The following is an 18,385-nucleotide window of genomic DNA, read 5'->3' on the forward strand; positions in this document are numbered from 1 at the left end:
AACTATTGTTTGTTAACAAGAAATTTGTGGAGTGGTTGAAAAATGAGTTTTAATGACTCCAACCTAAGTGTATGTAAACTTCCGACTTCAACTGTATGAACAGGGTTCCCAGGAGTGGCAGGCTGATATGTTTATTGTCCTGAAAAAATATGTTTTATGTACCAAGGCCATTCCCTGGCTAACCATCCACATTGTTCCTGGCCAAACTGATGTTTCTTCTCCACAATGAATGTATGTAGTGATCGATAGAGCAGAGGAATTACATTCAGGGTGAGTCATCAGGCAACCAAGGCCAAGGAATGGAGAGAGAGAGGTGACCTGGAGGGAGTTCCAGACCTCAGCTTTTTATAAGGCAGAAAAGCAGAGATGGGTGGCTGACAAGGAAACATTAAACACAAAATGCACACACACTCTCCTATCTCTCTCTCACACACACTATGTAAATAAATTGTAAATGTTTATTTTATGTATGCTTTTAGGATTGGAGATGTCTAGCTCTTTAATAACTGACAACATTCTATAATGAATACATATTAGAATAATAATCCATAATAGAGTGACCAATAGTGACTGTGTTGTGATTGTTTAGAGTTTTAATTAGTACACAAGTAGTGCTTCAGGGTGGGATCCAACCGTGTCTCAAAAGCAGCAGAAAAGGTCACCAACATGTATGTTACGGCTATACACGTCTGGCTTGACTAGACTACCTGCTGATACCTGGCCTCATGCTATAGTCACAATTCCTTACAGCTCCACTCCTTGTTCCACAGAATCTAATCTACATGTCATCATCCATAGTTGTCATTCATGGGAGACAACATGTTTTCTGTTGCATTGTCTCTGGTTTCACTTTAGCTTCTCTGTGAAAACAGCTCTGTTTGATTTAGATCCAATTCCTCAGAACTCCAGTCCTCACTTCCTCAGATCAGTGTCAATGTTTCTGTGGGTGAACAGTAAACACACAGCCACTGTTTTCAGTCCAACAGTTTTAGGCCCACCGCTACAACACTACGCTTACTACCCGGGGAATATTGCACAACTCATTGGTAATAAAAACAATATTCAATGTCTTGAACAAGACAACTGGAAGGCATTGATGATACAGAGTCAAGAACAATGTGTTGAACATATTTATTTTGTAGAGAAACATCTCTGAGAAGGAATGCAGTGGAATAACAACACCAAATCTACTTCACACTGTACACAGCATCATTAGTTACGATGAATAGAAAACATGACAGCTATGTCTGGCCAGCCGGCCAGATTGCTAGATCCTGCCTGCCGGCCAGAAAGGCAGCTAGGTCCGGCCAAGTATCTAGGTCCGGCCAAGTAGGTAGGTCTGGCTGTCACGTCCTGACCATAGTAAGATGTTATTTTCTATGGTAGAGTATGTCAGGGCGTGACAGGGGGTGTTTTGTGTTTTCCTATGTTTCTATTTCTATGTTCTTAGGTTCTAGTTTTTGTATTTCTATGTTGGATTGTTTGGGATGATCTCCAATTGGAGGCAGCTGGTCCTCGTTGTCTCTAATTGGAGATCATACTTAAGTAGGGGTTTTTCTTCCTGGGTTTTGTGGGTGATTATTTTTGAGTAGTGTTTGTTTCTCCTCTGCGTCACGGTTTGTTGTTTTGTTCTATTCAGTTATTTTATGTATTGCATAGTTTCACGGATTAAATAAAATGTGGAACGAGACACACGCTGCACCTTGGTCCTCTCCTTTTGACAGCATAGACAGAATCACCCACCTTCAAAGGACCAAGCAGCGTGATCAGGAATGGACTTGGGAGGAGATTCTGGACGGGGAAAGGACCCGGGAATCAGGCTGGGAAGTATTGCCGCCCGAGGGAGGAGATTGAGGCAGCAAAAGCAGAGCGGCGTTATTATGAGGCACTATACCAACCACGAGACAAGTGCGAGAGGCACCCCCAAAAAGTTTTTTGGGGGGGCACACTGGGAGTTTGGCAGAGTCAGGGTGGAGACCTGAGCCAACTCCCCGTGCTTACCATGGGGAGCGAGTGTAGAAGCAAGCACCGTGTTATGCGGTGACACGCACTGTGTCACCAGTGCGCATTCACAGCCCGGTGCCCGCGCCCAACATTCGCTGTGTTAGGTTGAGCATTCAGCCAGGATGGGAGGTGCCAGCTCAACGCTCCTGGTCTCCAGTTGGCCTTCTCGGTCCAGGATATCCTGCGCCAGCGCTGCGCACTGTGTCGCCACTGCATGTTCACAGCCCAGTTCGTCCTGTGCCAGCTCCCTGCGTTTGCAGGGCGAAAGTAAGCATCCAGCCAGGACGGGTTGTGCCAGCTATATGCTCGAGACCTCCAGTGCGCCTCCACGGCCCAGTATATCCTGTTCCTTACCCATGTACCCGGCCTCCAGTAAGTCTATCCAGCCTGGTACGTCCTGTGCCTGCTCCTCGCACTTGCCCTGAGGTGCGTGTCACCAGTCTGGCGCCACCTGTGCCACTCCCACGCATCAGGCCTCCAGTGCACCTGCCCAGTCCAGGATGTCCTGTTCCTGCTCCCCGCACTCGCCCTGAGGTGCGTGTTACTAGTCTGGCGTCACCTGTGCCAGCCCCACGCATCAGGTCTCTAGTGCGCATTCCCAGTCCGGCGCTTCCGGCGACAGTTCCCAGTCCGGCGCTTCCGGCGACAGTTCCCAGTCCGGCGCTTCCGGCGACAGTTCCCAGTCCGGCGCTTCCGGCGACAGTTCCCAGTACGGCGCTTCCGGCGACGGCCTGCAGCCCGGAACCTCCTGCGGCGGCCTGCAGTCCGGTTCCTCCGACGATCCACGGTCCGGTGGTACTAAAGCAGAGGGATCAGCGGGTGGAGCGGGGGTTACGCCCCGAACCGGAGCCGCCTCCTCTGCTGGAGGATCCGCTGGAGGATAAGGTTATGTGGACTGCACTAGAGCCACCATAGACAGGAGTTACCCACCCTACCCTCCCTTTTGTTTTTTTTTTTGGGGGGGGGTTTGTTGTTGTGTTTAGGTGCGGTCGGAGTCCGCACCTTTGCGGGGGGGGGGGGGGGGGTACTGTCACGTCCTGACCATAGTAAGATATTTTCTATGGTAGAGTAGGTCAGGGGGTGTTTTGTGTTTTTCTATGTTTTCTATATCTATGTTCTTAGGTTCTAATTTTTGTATTTCTATGTTGGATTGTTTGGGATGATCTCCAATTGGAGGCAGCTGGTCTTCGTTGTCTCTAATTGGAGATCATACTTAAGTAACGATTTTTCTTCCTGGGTTTTGTGGGTGATTATTTTTGAGAAGTGTTTTTTTCTCCTCTGCGTCACGGTTTGTTGTTTTGTCAATTTAGTTTATTTTTGTATTACAAAGTGTCACAGATTAAATAAAATGTGGAACTACACACATGCTGCACCTTGGTCCTCTCCTTTTGACAGCCGTGACACCGGCAGGCCAGCCAGATATCTAAGTCCAGCTGGCCAGATTGATAGGTCTGGCCAGCTGGCCAGATAGTTCCTGGACAAACTGATGTTTCTTCTCCACAATGAATTTATGTAGTGATCGATAGAGCAGAGGAATTACATTCAGGGTGAGTCATCAGGCAACCAAGGCCAAGGAATGGAGAGAGAGGTGACCTGGAGGGAGTTCCAGACCTCAGCTTTTTATAAGGCAGAAAAGCAGAGATGGGTGGCTGACAAGGAAACATTAAACACAAAATGCACACACACTCTCCTATCTCTCTCTCACACACACTATGTAAATAAATTGTAATTGTTTATTTTATGTATGCTTTTAGGATTGGAGATATCTAGATATCTTTAATGACTGACAACATTCTATAATGAATACATATTACAATAATAATCCATAATAGAGTGACCAATAGTGACTGTGTTGTGATTGTTTAGTGTTTTATTTACTCAATAAGTAGAGCCCCAAGGAGGGATCGAACCGTGTCTCAAAAGCAGCAGAAAAGGTCAAATAAGGTCATGGTGGGAAAAGTACTGTATTGTCATACTTGAGTAAAAGTAAAGGTGCCTTACAGTTTTTTTGTGATTGCTTACGGAATATGGCTCTTTGTGTCAAAACTATACACACAAGCCAATTAAGACAACACTTGGAGATAAACATCTCACTATGTCAAAATGAAACTCTGCAATCAAAACCTAACAATCCTTTTTCAAACTGGCATTTTTGCAACAAAATGGTACGCACATGCACCATTTGAATTACTCTTTCAAAGCAGCAACACACTGATGTACTTTATACAAAACACTGCTGTCTTTAGTACTTTGTATACCTTTTAAATTTTCTCATACAGGCTTCTGTGAAAGATTGTTCCAATACAGTACATCTACTCACATTTCAATGAACACAACAATATAAAGGCTTCAGAAAACATTTTTACAGCTTATTTTTTGCCATTGCAGGTTTTTACAAACAAAACAAAAAACACAAAGTAGAATTACAGTACAGTAATTAATACAATATGTTACTGTAAACTCACGGAAACAAATGATTACAGTAAAATTACAGTGCAATGGTAAACAAAAAATAGTATTGTAAGGGATGGGGTGGATGGTTTATGGATCCCACCTTCTGTTAGGGCCTGGCCACATCACCTCATCCACATCACAAGCAATGTCATCCCTGGTTAGGCAACGGGGAAAATAATCGCCTTGCGTGCCATATCCAACCATGGACTGACCCCACCTCAATGACTCCGAATGCTTCTTCCATCGCTTGCAGAAGAGGCAGGCGGGCATGTGGTTGGTGGTCATACACTTTCCAATGCCAAGCCGAAAAGAATTCCTCAATCGGATTGAGAAATGGGGAGTAAGTACACAACTGTGAAGTTGTGGTTGGTGAACCAGTGCCTGACCAGAGCAGCCCGGTGGAAACTAACATCCCAGATGATAACAAACCTGGGCTGCTCTGGTCCGTCCTGTACAACTGCATTATGTAGTGCATCCAGAAATATGATTATGTGTGTAGTATTGTAGGGACCTAGGGGGGCATGGTGGAGAACTCCTTGTAGACTAATGGCAGCACACAAGGTGATATTTCCCCCTCGCTGCCCAGGGACATTCACAACGGCTCTTTGTCCTATAACATGTCGGCCCCGACGCCTGGTTTTAGATAGATTGAATCCAGCTTCAATGAAAATGAACTCATGAGGCTGTGCAACTGCATCAAAGTCCAGGACCCTCTGTAACAGAACATGCATACAGTATACCGTGAATATGGCGTAACTCAAAACTACAATGTCTACATTTTCACACAAGGATGGGGTGGTTTGGGTCAGACACATTGTCAAAACTATAAGGCAGGTGTCCCCACATCCAGAATGGGGGCACCTGCCTAGGTCACATACTGCTTTGTCTGAATGCATCTATACAGTGCCAATAGGACACAATCTACTGCCATTACTGTACTACAGTATAGTTCAGTGACATTTACTTGCACGTAGTCATAGCGAAGGTCTTTGACGCTAACGCTGTTCCTCTCAAATGGAACCCTGTACAGCTGCGTCATTGTAAGTTGGTGTTGACGCAAGATGTGGCAGTGTTGACATACTGACACAGTTGATATTATGGAATGTTGTGTGATCTGCAATGATTTGCTCTCAGTTAAAGTTTTACACACGTTTGCTGAATCTTTGGCCCATTTTCCCCAAACTCTGAACACAAAATGCTAAACTCTACAAATCTCTAGCAAAAGCAAACACTGCATTAAAAACTGTTTTCTCTCCTAAATGTTTTTTTGCATCAAAATGACACGTCATATGACTAGATCCGTCTACCAACCAACACACTGATGTGCTCAACACAAAACACTACTATGAATATCCCATCAGTAGGTTTATGATGTGCTCAACACAAAACACTATGAATATCCCATCAGTAGGTTTATGCCTCTTGCATTTTCAGTGTTACACTGTAGCCAGTTGTAAAAGATTGTTACAGTAATGTATACCTAATCAAATATACATAAATAAACACACAAATGCAATACAGTAACAAAAACAGTCATTTATTTCCAAAATGCAGTATTTTGAACACTTGTGTTTTGTATGTAACACTTTCCATACCCAACAGGAGAAAATCTGGAAAGCATTGCGAGATAAAGGGTTTTCTGGACAAAAAATGAAAGTGGCTCATTCTTTAAACTCTAAACACAAAAACAGATGCAAAATGTAAGAAAAAAGACATTAGGCTGCATCCTGCCTCCTATTTTGGTCTGGCCACAGCACCTCATCTACATCACAAGCCATGTTCTCCCTGGCTAAACAGCAGGGAAAGAATCTTCTGGAGTGACGGATCCAGCCGCCGAAAGCCCCCACATCAACTTCACCACATGCATCCTCCATTGCCTGGAGAAGAGGCAGGTGTGCGAGGGGATGGCGATCATACACTTTCCATTGCCATGCCGAAAAAAACCTCTTCATTTGGGTTTAGGACAATAAATTGTGGGTGGTCAATGAACCAGTTGCGGACCAGAGCAGCCCGGTGGAAACTCACGTTGTACCAGATGACAACATACCTGGGCTGCTCTGGTCCACCCTCTGATCGGCTGGAATGAGGAAGCCATGATGAGAAGGACGGTGTTGTAGGGACCAAGGTTGGCATGGTGATGGAGGACGCCTTGCTGGCTAACGGCTGCGCACATGGTGATATTCCCTCCACGCTGTCCAGGGACATTCACAGTGGCACGGTGGCCAATAATGTTTCGTTCCCTTCTTTTGGCTAGGTTGAAGCCAGCCCCATCAATGTAAATACAAACGTACTGAATTGCAGCGGCATCCAGCTCCAAGACTCTCTGAAACAGACAAGACAATATGTGACATAGACCTAGAGTAGTCAATATGTTGAGGCACAATACACTGGATTACAGTACTGTAATGTGTCTATACAGTGCTAATATGATAGTAAATTAACAGTATAGTACTTACTTGCACATATTCATAGCGCTGTTCTTTAACCCTCTCTGAGTTTCACTCAAATGGCACCCTGTAGACATGTTTAATCTGGATTCGGTTCCGCTGTAATACACGGTCCAATGTAGACAAGCCCACCTGGGGAATGTTATTGAATATTGTGTTGTCTGCAATTATGTGGTTCTGGATTTCCCGTAGTGTAATGGTGTTGTTTGCCACCACCATGTTCACAATAGCAGTCTACTGTTCTGGTGTGAACAGCTGGTGTCTTCCACCATGGCCTGTCCAGCTGTCAGATCTGCAGAAGATCCACAAATATATGATTGGTTAGAGTAAGACAAAATAATCTGTTTTCTTTCAATATGAAATTACTGTAACATTGACCAACAATCACTGAGTAACATAGGCCTACTGATATGTCAGACTGCAGTATACTACAATATACATACATAAAGAGCATAGTGTAGATGGTAGGTAACTTACCGGTTGTCATTTCTGAATGTACAGATGATAGATGCAACCATGTAGCGGCTCAGGTTGGGCTGAACTCTCTGCCCAGCCTCCCTCATACTCAATCCATGGTTGAGCACATGGTCAACCAATGTGGCCCTGATCTCATCTGAGAGACAGTCTTTCCTCTTCCTCCCTCTCCTTCACCTCTAGCTCTAGCTCTAGCTCTAGCCTAGCTCTAGCTCTAGCTCTAGCTCTAGCTCTAGCTCTAGCTCTAGCTCTAGCTCTTGCTCTTGCTTCACCTTTGACTTCCATTTTTTTTCCAAAACAGGAGAGCTCATCTGTGGCCTTTTATAGTGCTAAAGCTCTGATTTCTAAGTGAACAATTCAGCAACTAGTGTTTACACCTGTGACGAGTGGGTGTTGCCAATTGGTGTATAGAGCTTGGCATTGTGATTGGCATTGCTTTCCAAAGGGACTAAAGAGATGTTAATTTTGAATGTTGTGCCTAATGTAGAGAACTGTGTGTAGTGTTTTACAAAAAGTGAGATATAGAATTGAAAACTGAGTGTAAAACAGGAATTGTTCTTGCAATTTTGCAGACTTGGCTTAGGGATTTGGTACATGAGTTTCAGGTTTCGGTGATTGCGTTTCAAGTTCCAATTTTAGTGTGTTAACAATTGGGAAAAACGAATGTAGGAGGATGGTGTTTGCCAACACTAGATTGACAATGGCCAGTTCCTGTTCATGGGTAAACAGACATTGCCTTCCACCCCTCAGGTCGTTGTGATGGGGCGGTGAGTCGGAAGCAGGTGAAACATTTTAATAAATCAAAACCAAGAACACGACACTAACATAAGGCAGAACGCCGATACACAAGAACAATACCAACTGGTGAGTGAACATGGGAGAGTGACATAAAGGGGAGGAAATGAAATGAAGGTAATGGAGTCCAGGTGTGAATCATAATGATTAACAGGTGCCCATAAAAACGGGTGCCAGATGCGCGCAAAGATGATTTCCAGGACCGGTGGTTAGTATTCTGGTGACGTCATGCGCCAGAGGGGAGGAGCAGACGTGACAGTCATCTGTTAGTTATGTAGAAAATCCAAGAATGTGATGTCATTGGTTAGTTTTTTTTTTTACATCCTGTACACAGTAACATCAAAACTGTATTATATGTACTTCACAGCTCTATACCCATTTTTTGGGGTTCACTGAGCATAGACCTAATATTGTAGGACTACATTGTATTGTACTGTGATGCAGAATGATGTGCAACAATTACATAGGTACAGTCTAGTGTAGAAAGTAGAAGACAGACCTGTTCGCCAGTCTAAATGTGCGTATTATGGATGCTACCGTGTAGCAACTCAGGTTGGGCTGGACTCTCTGCCCAGCCTCCCTCATCGTCAGGCCATGATTTATGACATGGTCCACCAAAGTGGCCCTAATGTCATCGGAAATATGTCTCCGTCTATTGCCTGGTCCCCTTCTTTGTTCTCTCGCTCTCACTGCCTACATGTTTGTAAAGTTCTCACAAAAGAGGTGAGCTTACCTGAGGTCTATCTTGTCATGACGTTGGCCTCTTTGAGTACAGGGAGGACAGTTGACCCCCTCCCCCCTTGCACCATCCCCCAACCTACCTCCCCCCACCCAGGCCCTGTGTGAAGGGGTTGTAAAAACTCTAAGAGAAGAATCTCTGGCCACATGGCCCATAGAGAGACACAGGAAATTCTTCCAACTCACAGAATTGGGGAACCGAGTGACATTTGTGTTCTGGAGAAGGTATGGAAGACTGGTGAAGAATCCAGCTACGAACTGGTCCGCTTGGTACAATTTTGTGATACTCAGAAGAGACAATATAGCCATATTACCATAAAACTGTTTATATAATAGCCTCAGCGATGAGACTTGCATCCACATGGTTGTATAAAATGTATTAATAAGGATAAAGCTATTTGTAATACATTGAGATGCTATGTACTGATGTTAATGTGATAGAATTGTATTTCTGTACCAAGCTTAACTCAGTCATCGGCACGCCCCCCAGGGACACAGACAGGACCAGGCGTCATGTGACATGTTCACTATAAAACTATACCCTGATTTACTTTCTTCAGACCAGGCCTCCACTCCATTAGTGAGTTGGCCAATAGGTTTTACCATCCAATTCCTCTACTGAAAGTGAACTATACCACGTGGTTAACTTTTAGACTATCGATATCGACAGAATAAGAACAAGTCTTTGATATTAATTAATAGTCTGCAGCTAGAAATTATATCATTGAACGTGAAGACCGACGAAACATTCATTCTATGACGACATTAATGAATGTCGCTCTGAAAGATCCATTCTAACCGAGAGAGAGAGAGAGAGAGAGAGAGAACGCGGACAAAACTCTCCAACAGAACAGAACTCTCCAACAAGGATCCCGAGGACACCCTGAGCATAAATATAAATTGATTGCAATTGTTCCCGAATGAGTGAGCGTTCATGTGCAAAGGATTAGCATATCAATTGTTAATATTAATGAACTCTGTGTGCCACAGCTGACCTTTTATGATCCATTGTTCAACAGGCCGACCTGCCTGTTTAGCCCACAAGGGCACATTCCTCTACCAATTATTTGTGACGATAATTACTGTTTGTATGTTTTCTGTTAATTACTTAGTGTAGTAAATAAATGATTTTAAGACAATTGATGTATGGATGATTTTAGTAAAGACTGGGTTCGTGCAGATACAACAATTTACGACGTTTGGAATGAGACTGGACGCGAGGTAAAATACACCATTTAAACCAGAAGATAATCGGCCTATACTATAATATTATAATATAGGAAAGTTATATTAGGAAAATGATAACTTTGTAATCTGAATATTTTCCTTGGTGCTCCGATCTCCTAGTTAATTACAATTAAACGATTAATCAGTTTAATCGCGTGATAATAATTACAGGGAGTTAATTGATAAACATGTCTTCAGTTTAATGGTACCCCAAAGACACGACAATCTGTAGTGCTAAGGCTCAGACTAATTGGTGTTCAATTACTGTAAAAGTGTTTTCATGTGTGTGTGTGTGTGTGTGGGTGTTGCCAATTTCAGGTATGTTTTGCATTTTGAATAGAAGTGTTTTCCTAATGATTGCAAGAGATTTTGTTCTTGAACGAAGTGTCTAATGTAAAAAACAGTGTGTAGTGTTTTGAAAGTGTGTTGCAGAGTTGCAAACAAAGTGCAAAGCAGAAAATGGGTTTGTACTTTTGGTGCCTTTGTTTAAGGCATGTTTACAAAAGTTAAGGTTTTGATGTTTTTGTCTAAGCATTCACTTTCAGTGTGGAAGCAATAGGCAAAAACTGGAATAGAAAATGACTCAAGTAAAAGTGAAAGTCACCCAGTAAAATACTACTTGAGTAAAAGTTAAAAAGTGTTTGGTTTTAAATATACTTAAGTATCAAAAGTAAAAGTATGAATCATTTAAAACGGCTTACATTAAGCAAACCAGATGCCACTATTTTCATGTTTTCTAACACTCAGACATAATTTACAAACAAAGCATTTGTGTTAAGTGAGTCCGCCAGATCAGAGGCATTAGGGATGAACAGGGATGTTCTGTTGATAAATGCATAAATTGGACCATCTTCCTATCCTGCTAAGCATTCAAAATGTAATGAGTAATTTTGGGTGTGAGGGAAAATGTTTTGAGTAAAAATTACCTTATTTTCTTTAGGAATGTAGTGAAGTAAAAGTTGTCAAAAATTGAAATAGTAAAGTACAGATACCCCAAAAAACGACTTAAGTAGTACTTTAAAGTCTTTTTTACTTAAGTACTTTACACCACTGAATAAGGTCACCAACATGTCTGTTATGGCTATACACGTCTGGCTTGACTAGACTACCTGCTGATACCTGGCCTCATGCTATAGTCACAATTCCTTACAGCTCCACTCCTTGTTCCACAGAATCTAATCTACATGTCATCATCCATAGTTGTCATTCATGGGAGACGACATGTTTTCTGTTGCATTGTCTCTGGTTTCACTTTAGCTTCTCTGTGAAAACAGCGCTGTTTGATTTAGATCCAATTCCTCAGAACTCCAGTCCTCACTTCCTCAGATCAGTGTCAATGTTTCTGTGGGTGAACAGTAAACACACAGCCACTGTTTTCAGTCCAACAGTTTTAGGCCCACCGCTACAACACTACGCTTACTACCCAGGGAATATTGCACAACTCAGTGGTAATAAAAACCATTTTCAATGTCTTGAACAAGACAACTGGAAGGCATTGATGATACAGAGTCAAGAACAATGTGTTGAACATATTTATTTTGAAGAGAAATATCTCTGAGAAGGAATGCAGTGGAATAACAACACCAAATCTACTTCAAACCATACACAACATCATTAGTTACGATGCTGGGCTTCAAAACACGAAGAGAAAAGACTAGAGGGATGGGGGTTGAGGTGAGGAGGGGGTTTCAGGGTGGCAGACTTCTTTATGGGTTTCTCTTTATGGTCATTGTTGTCTGCATCGGAGGAGGAAGAAGAAACAAGAGGAGGAATCTTTCTTTGGTTTATCCTCTTCAGCTGGTAACTGCTTCGGTTGTTGGTGTCTCAGCCTTAGCTGCCTTTGTAGGGGCCTCTGCCTTTGTAGGGAGGCTCTCTTGAGTTGCAGGGGCTTCTGTCTTCTTTGTGGGGGCCTCTTGGATTGGAGGGAGACTTTTCTGAGTTGCCGGGGCTTCTGTCTTTTTGGGGACCTCCTTTCCATCAACCTCATCCTTCATCAAGGCTTTCTTAGGTGGCTGGGGCGGCTCTGATGTGGAGTCAGGAAAGAGGAAGAAGATCTCAGTCTGAAGGTTTTGCAGGATGCTTTTCAGTTGAGAAATTGAAGTAGCCTTGTGGAACCATCCTGATTGCTACTCTCCCCATTATGTTTCTGTTTAAATCTGAATGTGAGCTATTGCATGACCAGGACGGTTCAACCAGACTATAATAGAAGAAGACATACAATTTGAATTGGAAATGTATAGTACATTGGCCATGTTCAAATCAAATTGCACATCCTACTTGAATCAGAGGTTTGCATGAATTGAATGGGAATAGACACATCCACATAACATTGGGATCAAATGAATCAAGGTCTTACAATCGTACAAGGAACAACTCACAATCAGAATACCATTGGATCTGTCTACAACATGTTAATAACATGTCTTTGACTTCATGCAGTTATACAGTGACATAGGTAGGTAGTGCAGACAGAGTGATATTAGCCATAACTGAGAATGAACAGCAATCAGGAGTGGTGTTAGAGCGCACTGTGATTGATTGGTCCGTGAAACAGAGACATCTTAGATGAACAGTGATATAATGGTATGTTGGTTTCCCTGGTGTCTTCTCCCCATACGTCAGATCAGATGGTTCAGTAGAGCCGGTGTCCAGTACTTACCACAATTCACTGCCTGCTCTAAAGAAAAGTCCACGCTATTGGGGAAGAGGAAAAATTACACCACTTAACCGGCAACTTGAAATGTAATACCAGGTTTACTGCAAATGTGTTGCAGCTACAGATCCTATAGAAACGGAATGTTGTTTGATCCTATGTATAGGTACCTCATTATAAGCCATGGGCTAACTGGGAATACCGGCTATGACAACCCACATCAAGTCATGATTACTGAGCCCCCATTCCCTCAGGGTTTGTGCATCGTTAGCTCACCTGTCGTCGGGGGCGATGTCGTGCATTAGGCTGCGGTAGTTCTCGATCTCGGCCTCCAGCTTCATCTTGACATGGAGCAGCTCCTGGTAGTCATCCACATGCCTCTCCACCTGCGTCCTCACCTGGACCAGCTCTCCCTCCAACTGCACCAGGATCTTATTGAGGCGGGTCATCTCACGGTTGTACCGCCCATCCGTGTCCTTCAGAGATTCCTCGTGGGAGTAGACCTGTGACGGACAAGGAAAGAGACCAATCAATTTGTGAGCAGATGTGATGGACAGGCACAGGGACCAATCAAATCCATTTGAACTCACTATTTTTATTTGTATTTCTTGACTATTAAGACACCCAGCAAGGCATTGTGAAATGCTATCGGATGTTGGACTGTTTTGTATTAGTTGTTGATAAATCAAGTTCACATATGTTCCAGGTGACGACCATGTTGATGACAGGTCATGAAGTTCAGTCTGGTTCTTAATGACAGAGTTCAATGTAATAACCAGGTTGGCTGGAATGTGTCGACAACACAGCTATGTTACATCCCTATATAGAGGTGTTGCATTCTCTGTAGGTTAGGGGGATGTGTGTGTGCATAGTTGACCCCTGTTTAGCATGGTCAGCTTTACCTTGACCCAGTTTACAGTTGACCTACACTCTTAGATAAAAAGGTGCTATTTAGGGTTATTCGGCGGTCCCCATAGGAGAACCCTTTGAAGAACCTTTTCGGTTGCAGGTAGAACCCTTTCTAAAGAGGGTTCTACATTGACCACAAAATGGTTCAACCTGGAACCAATAATGGTTCTCCTATGGGAATAGCTGAACTCTTTTTTCTAGCGTGTAGGACAGTACAGGTGGTGTATGGGGGTTGCCTATGTTGGGTATGGTCTGGTGTGTGTGATGTCACTGGTCAGGTGATGTGAGCGTTTTACTATAACATCATTTACATGGGCTACAATATGATGACATACCAAAACCAACACAGGGGGACAGAATGGAGTCTTTTCAGCCGGGAATTCGTGTGTGTGCGTGTGTGTGCGTGTGTGAGTGAGTGAGTGAGTGAGTGAGTGAGTGAGTGAGTGAGAGATGGTGCAGGTAGGTATGTTTTACCATGCTCGTTATAGACTGTATGTCTATCTCCAGGAGGTGTCTCTGTCTGCGCAGGTCTTTGAGCTCATTCTTGCCTGAATGCAGAGCCTCAGTATTCTGAACCACCTCTACCTTGATGCTGTCAAACTGTCAGAGAGAGAGAACCAAACTAAAAAAAAACAGTACAACAGCAAGATGCTGACACTAAGTGAGTGTCCATAAACAGTCCATAAACACAACAACTTCTGGCAAAATTGGAAAAACAGGAAAAAAAAGAAAAAAAAAGACAGGAATTAGCAATACAAAATGGTGACATATGGACAACCCATTTTAAAACATTCTACAACACCGTTCAAATTCATGCAAATGCAGAACACCAAATTCATGAGAAATTGAATGGATTAGAAAAACCTATAAAAGACAATCAAAATCCATTGGACTCCCCAATTACTGACCAGGAGCTGTATAAGAAACTTCAGGCCCTCAAATTTAAAAAGCATGCAGACCTGATGGCATCCTAAATGAGATGCTCAAACTCAGTAGTGCAAAATGTCAACTGGCTATATTAAACTGTTTAATTTGATCCTGAGTGTAGGTTATTTCCCTGACATTTGGAATCAAGGACTCATAACCCCAATTTTTAAGAAATTTGACCCTAACAATTACAGAGGCATTTGTGTGTAACAGTAACCTGGGGAAGGTTTTCTGTAGTATTATAAATGTAAGAGTTCTAAACTTCCTTAAGAAGCACGTCTTGAGTAAAACCCAAATTGAATTTATACCAAAACATCGCACGACTGATCATATTTACACCCTACACACCCTGATAGATAAACATGTCTACCAAAATAATACCAAAATGTACGCTTGCTTTATCGACTTCCAAAAAGCATTTGATTCTATTTGGCATACAGGACTGTTCTACGAAGTTGTTGAAAGTGGTGTAATGGGTTAAACATATTACATAATTAGTTCAATGTATACTGGCAATACATTGAGATTCAAAATTAGCAAGAAAATAACTTAATTCTTTAAACGGGGGGGGGGGGGGGCCTTCGCCAGGGTTGCAATCTGAGCCCTGCGCTCTTCAATATTTAAATAGACAAATTGGCCACTATTCTATAAAAATCCTCAGCCCCTGGTGTTAGTCTCCACAATTCAGAGGTTAAATGCCTGCTCTTCGCAGATTACCTGTGCCTGCTGTCACCAACAGCAGGCACAGACCTTGGCCCTGGCAGTAAACCCCAAAAATACAAAAATAATGATTTTCCAGAGAAGATCCAGATTTCAGGGAATTAGACAAAAGTTCTCAATTGGTGCAAAATGTATAGAGTACTGCACACACTACAATTACTTAGGTTTTAAAATAAACTAAACTGGACACCTTAATGAGGCAGTGAATGAACAGAGAGAAAGCACGCAGAGCATTCTACGCCATTAAAAAACAAATTCAAATTACAAATATAAAATTTGGCTAAAACTAATTGAATGTGTCATTGAACCAATTGCACTTTATGGCAGTGAGGTGTGGGGTCCACTTGCAAAACAAGATTTCACCCAATGGGACAAACACCCCATTGAAACACTGCATGCAGAGTTCTGTATGATTCTCCTACATGTCTAGAGGAAAACTACAAACAATGCATGCAGGGCAGAATTAGGCCAATATCCACTAATAATAAAAACTCAAAAAAGAGCAATTAAGTTTTGGAAACATGTAAAATACAGTGACCCCCTCTCATATCATTACCAAGCCCTGCAATGCCAAGAGCTGAGCAAAGAAAAGAGTCCCCTCATCCAGCTGGTCCTGGGACTGAGTTCACAAACCTGTTCTACTAACACACTGAAGCCTCAGAACCTGAACATCCAATCAATCAGAATAAACCAAATTACAACACAGTCAAAACAAAACTACATGACTTATTGGGGAAACACAAGCACAAAGCAAAATGCAGTGCTACCGAGCCCTAAATCGACAGTACACCATGGCAAACTATTTGACCATGGTTACTGATCAAAACCTTAGAAAAAACTTGACAAAGTACAAGCTCAGTGAGCACAGCCTTGCCATTGAGAAGGGTAGACCCAGGAAAACCTGGCTCCGTGTAGAGGAAAGGCTGTGCAACCACTGCACAACAGCAGAACCTGAGACGGAGCTGCATTTCCTGACAAAATGTAAATAAATATAAAACAATTAGAGAGTGTCATTTCCCCAAATTTGAAACCCTTATCCAAGGTTTCAAAGACCTCTCTGATGAGGATAGGCTGCCCGTCCTGTTGGGGGAGGACGCAGAGAGCTGTGGATTGGCAGCGCACTACAGTACATTGCTGCCTGCCATAAGATGAGTCAGTGTCTGACATACCAACCACCCTGCACATAACCTCTATGCTTATTATTATTGTAATTGTTCAATGTATGATTATTTTGACCCTTGATTATTGTAGTTACTGCTGTCCCATTGACAATATTGATTATTATTATTTGAATTATGTTAATATTGTAAATCTTTGGCAATATGTACATTGTTACATCATGCCAATAAAGGAAATTTAATTACATTGAATTGAGAGAGAGACAGAGAGAGATAGAGCAAGCGAGATTAATTAATTAAGGAATGAACAAACAAACAAGCAAAATAATTAGATAATTAATGAACAAACAAACTAATATAGTGTGGTTCATTGATAAGGAAGTAAATCTTCATACCTTGCTCTGGTACCAGTCGTCGGTATCCTTGAGGTTCTTCTTGGCCAGTTTCTCATACTGGGAGCGGATCTTGTTGAGTGTATCACTCAGGTTATTGTCCTGGGAGTCGAACTCCACGAGGACGTTGGAGTCCTTGATCTTCTTACGCAGCTCATCAACATCCTGCATGCAGCAGGGGAGAATACAGTAGTTATTATGGGCTATTTCAAGTAAAAGCTGCGCTAGGATCATCTCTCCCATTCCCAGCTATAAACATAACCATTATGAGGTAAATCTCAAAACTGTTCCGGGAACAGTGGGTGAATGAGTGTGTGCCCTTACAGCCTTATGGTCCCTCTTGAGGAAGGCGAGCTCTTCCTTCACAGACTCGATCTGACTCTCCAGCTGCATGCGGTTCAGGTTGTTGTCGTCAATCATCTTCTTCAGACCAATCAAGTCCCGCTCTACAGTCTTCCTGGCCTGCTTCTCGTTGTCCAGCCTGCAGAGGAGAGGACAGGAGCATGTATCAGTCTCTCTTAGCCCCATACAATGTAAAAAGACTCATTGGGTTTTAGCAAAGACTGCTATATGTAAATGAGCACCATTTTCATCAAAAATGTTATTATAATGAGATAATAATAGTAATAATCCAATAATATTTATTTTATTTTGTGTATTTTTGTCCAAGTTTTTTTTTATTCATTGAGGGTACTACTAAGTACGTTAAATACATCTCCAGGTCTTCTTCTATAATAAATTGATAGCATGTCATGTCTCACTTGTTTTTGAAGTCATCATTGGCCAGTTTGGTGTTGTCAATTTGCAGTAACAAACATGCATTATCCATGGTCATATCACGGAGCTGAAACCGAGAGAACATGGGCCAGTTATTGAGAATTCAATAAACACACCAAATGATTCACAGACAGAGATCAAGTGACTATCAGGTGAATGAGCTCAGCTGACATAGACATACAGTACTGTACATTGATAATTTAACAGGCAAAAATGCAGAATAAATCAGTCTAATTAATCATATTAAATAATGAACTGAGTGAAAAATCACCTTCTTCCTGAGGTCATTCAACGGTTTCTCAACCACATCCCAGTCGCGGCCGTTGGGGTCTCCTCTCTTGCCCAAGATGTCCTGAATCTGGTCCTCCAGATCTTTGTTGGCTTCCTCCAGGTTCCTCACCCTGCCCAGGTAGCCGGACAGACGGTCGTTGAGACCCTTCATGGTCTTCTTATCATCCGGGGCGGGCCCGGGGGCAGGAGAGACCTCCTTTGAATTCTCCGGGTCAGAACGCATCGCGTTCCGTAGCCCCTCCAGACTGGCCACGGACACCTTGGAGCCTCTTCCCCCGGCCCCACCGAACATGCTAAGGGCTCTGTTTTTAGACATGGCAGGAGTTGGTTGAATGGGTGAGTTGAGAAAGAAAATAGAGAGGCAGTGTAGAACCGATAGTCACTTGTACAGGTAGTGATTGAGAGATGCGAGGGACTGTTTTTATACCGCTGCTCAACACCTGAAACCGGCCCCAAAGA

At 42.8% G+C, this 18,385-nt stretch overlaps 1 protein-coding gene and 1 long non-coding RNA gene across 3 annotated transcripts; both read right to left on the reverse strand.

Moving 5' to 3' along the window:
* Nucleotides 1-5,976: 5,976 nt before the first annotated feature.
* LOC115195234 (uncharacterized) lies at nt 5,977-7,240 on the reverse strand. The gene is made up of 2 exons (XR_003878623.1): nt 6,915-7,240; nt 5,977-6,781 (listed from the first exon to the last, which is right to left on the reverse strand). It is a non-coding gene; the product is annotated as an uncharacterized LOC115195234 (long non-coding RNA).
* A 4,415-nt stretch (nt 7,241-11,655) lies between these two features.
* LOC115196337 (keratin, type I cytoskeletal 18) lies at nt 11,656-18,341 on the reverse strand. Of its 2 annotated transcripts, XM_029757077.1 has the most exons (8): nt 17,907-18,341; nt 17,620-17,702; nt 17,183-17,339; nt 16,862-17,023; nt 14,176-14,301; nt 13,069-13,295; nt 12,799-12,833; nt 11,656-12,162 (listed from the first exon to the last, which is right to left on the reverse strand). In XM_029757077.1, the coding sequence occupies exons 1-8, from the start codon at nt 18,240-18,242 to the stop codon at nt 11,933-11,935; spliced, it is 1,356 nt and encodes a 451-aa protein (XP_029612937.1). In that variant the 5' UTR covers nt 18,243-18,341; the 3' UTR covers nt 11,656-11,932. The 2 variants fall into 2 exon arrangements, with proteins under 2 accessions (XP_029612937.1, XP_029612938.1); XM_029757078.1 differs by lacking the exon at nt 12,799-12,833.
* Between the last annotated feature and the right edge of the window lie 44 nt (nt 18,342-18,385).

Source organism: Salmo trutta, chromosome 6, assembly GCF_901001165.1.
Source record: "Salmo trutta chromosome 6, fSalTru1.1, whole genome shotgun sequence".
In the NCBI taxonomy this organism is placed as follows: Eukaryota; Metazoa; Chordata; class Actinopteri; order Salmoniformes; family Salmonidae; genus Salmo; species Salmo trutta.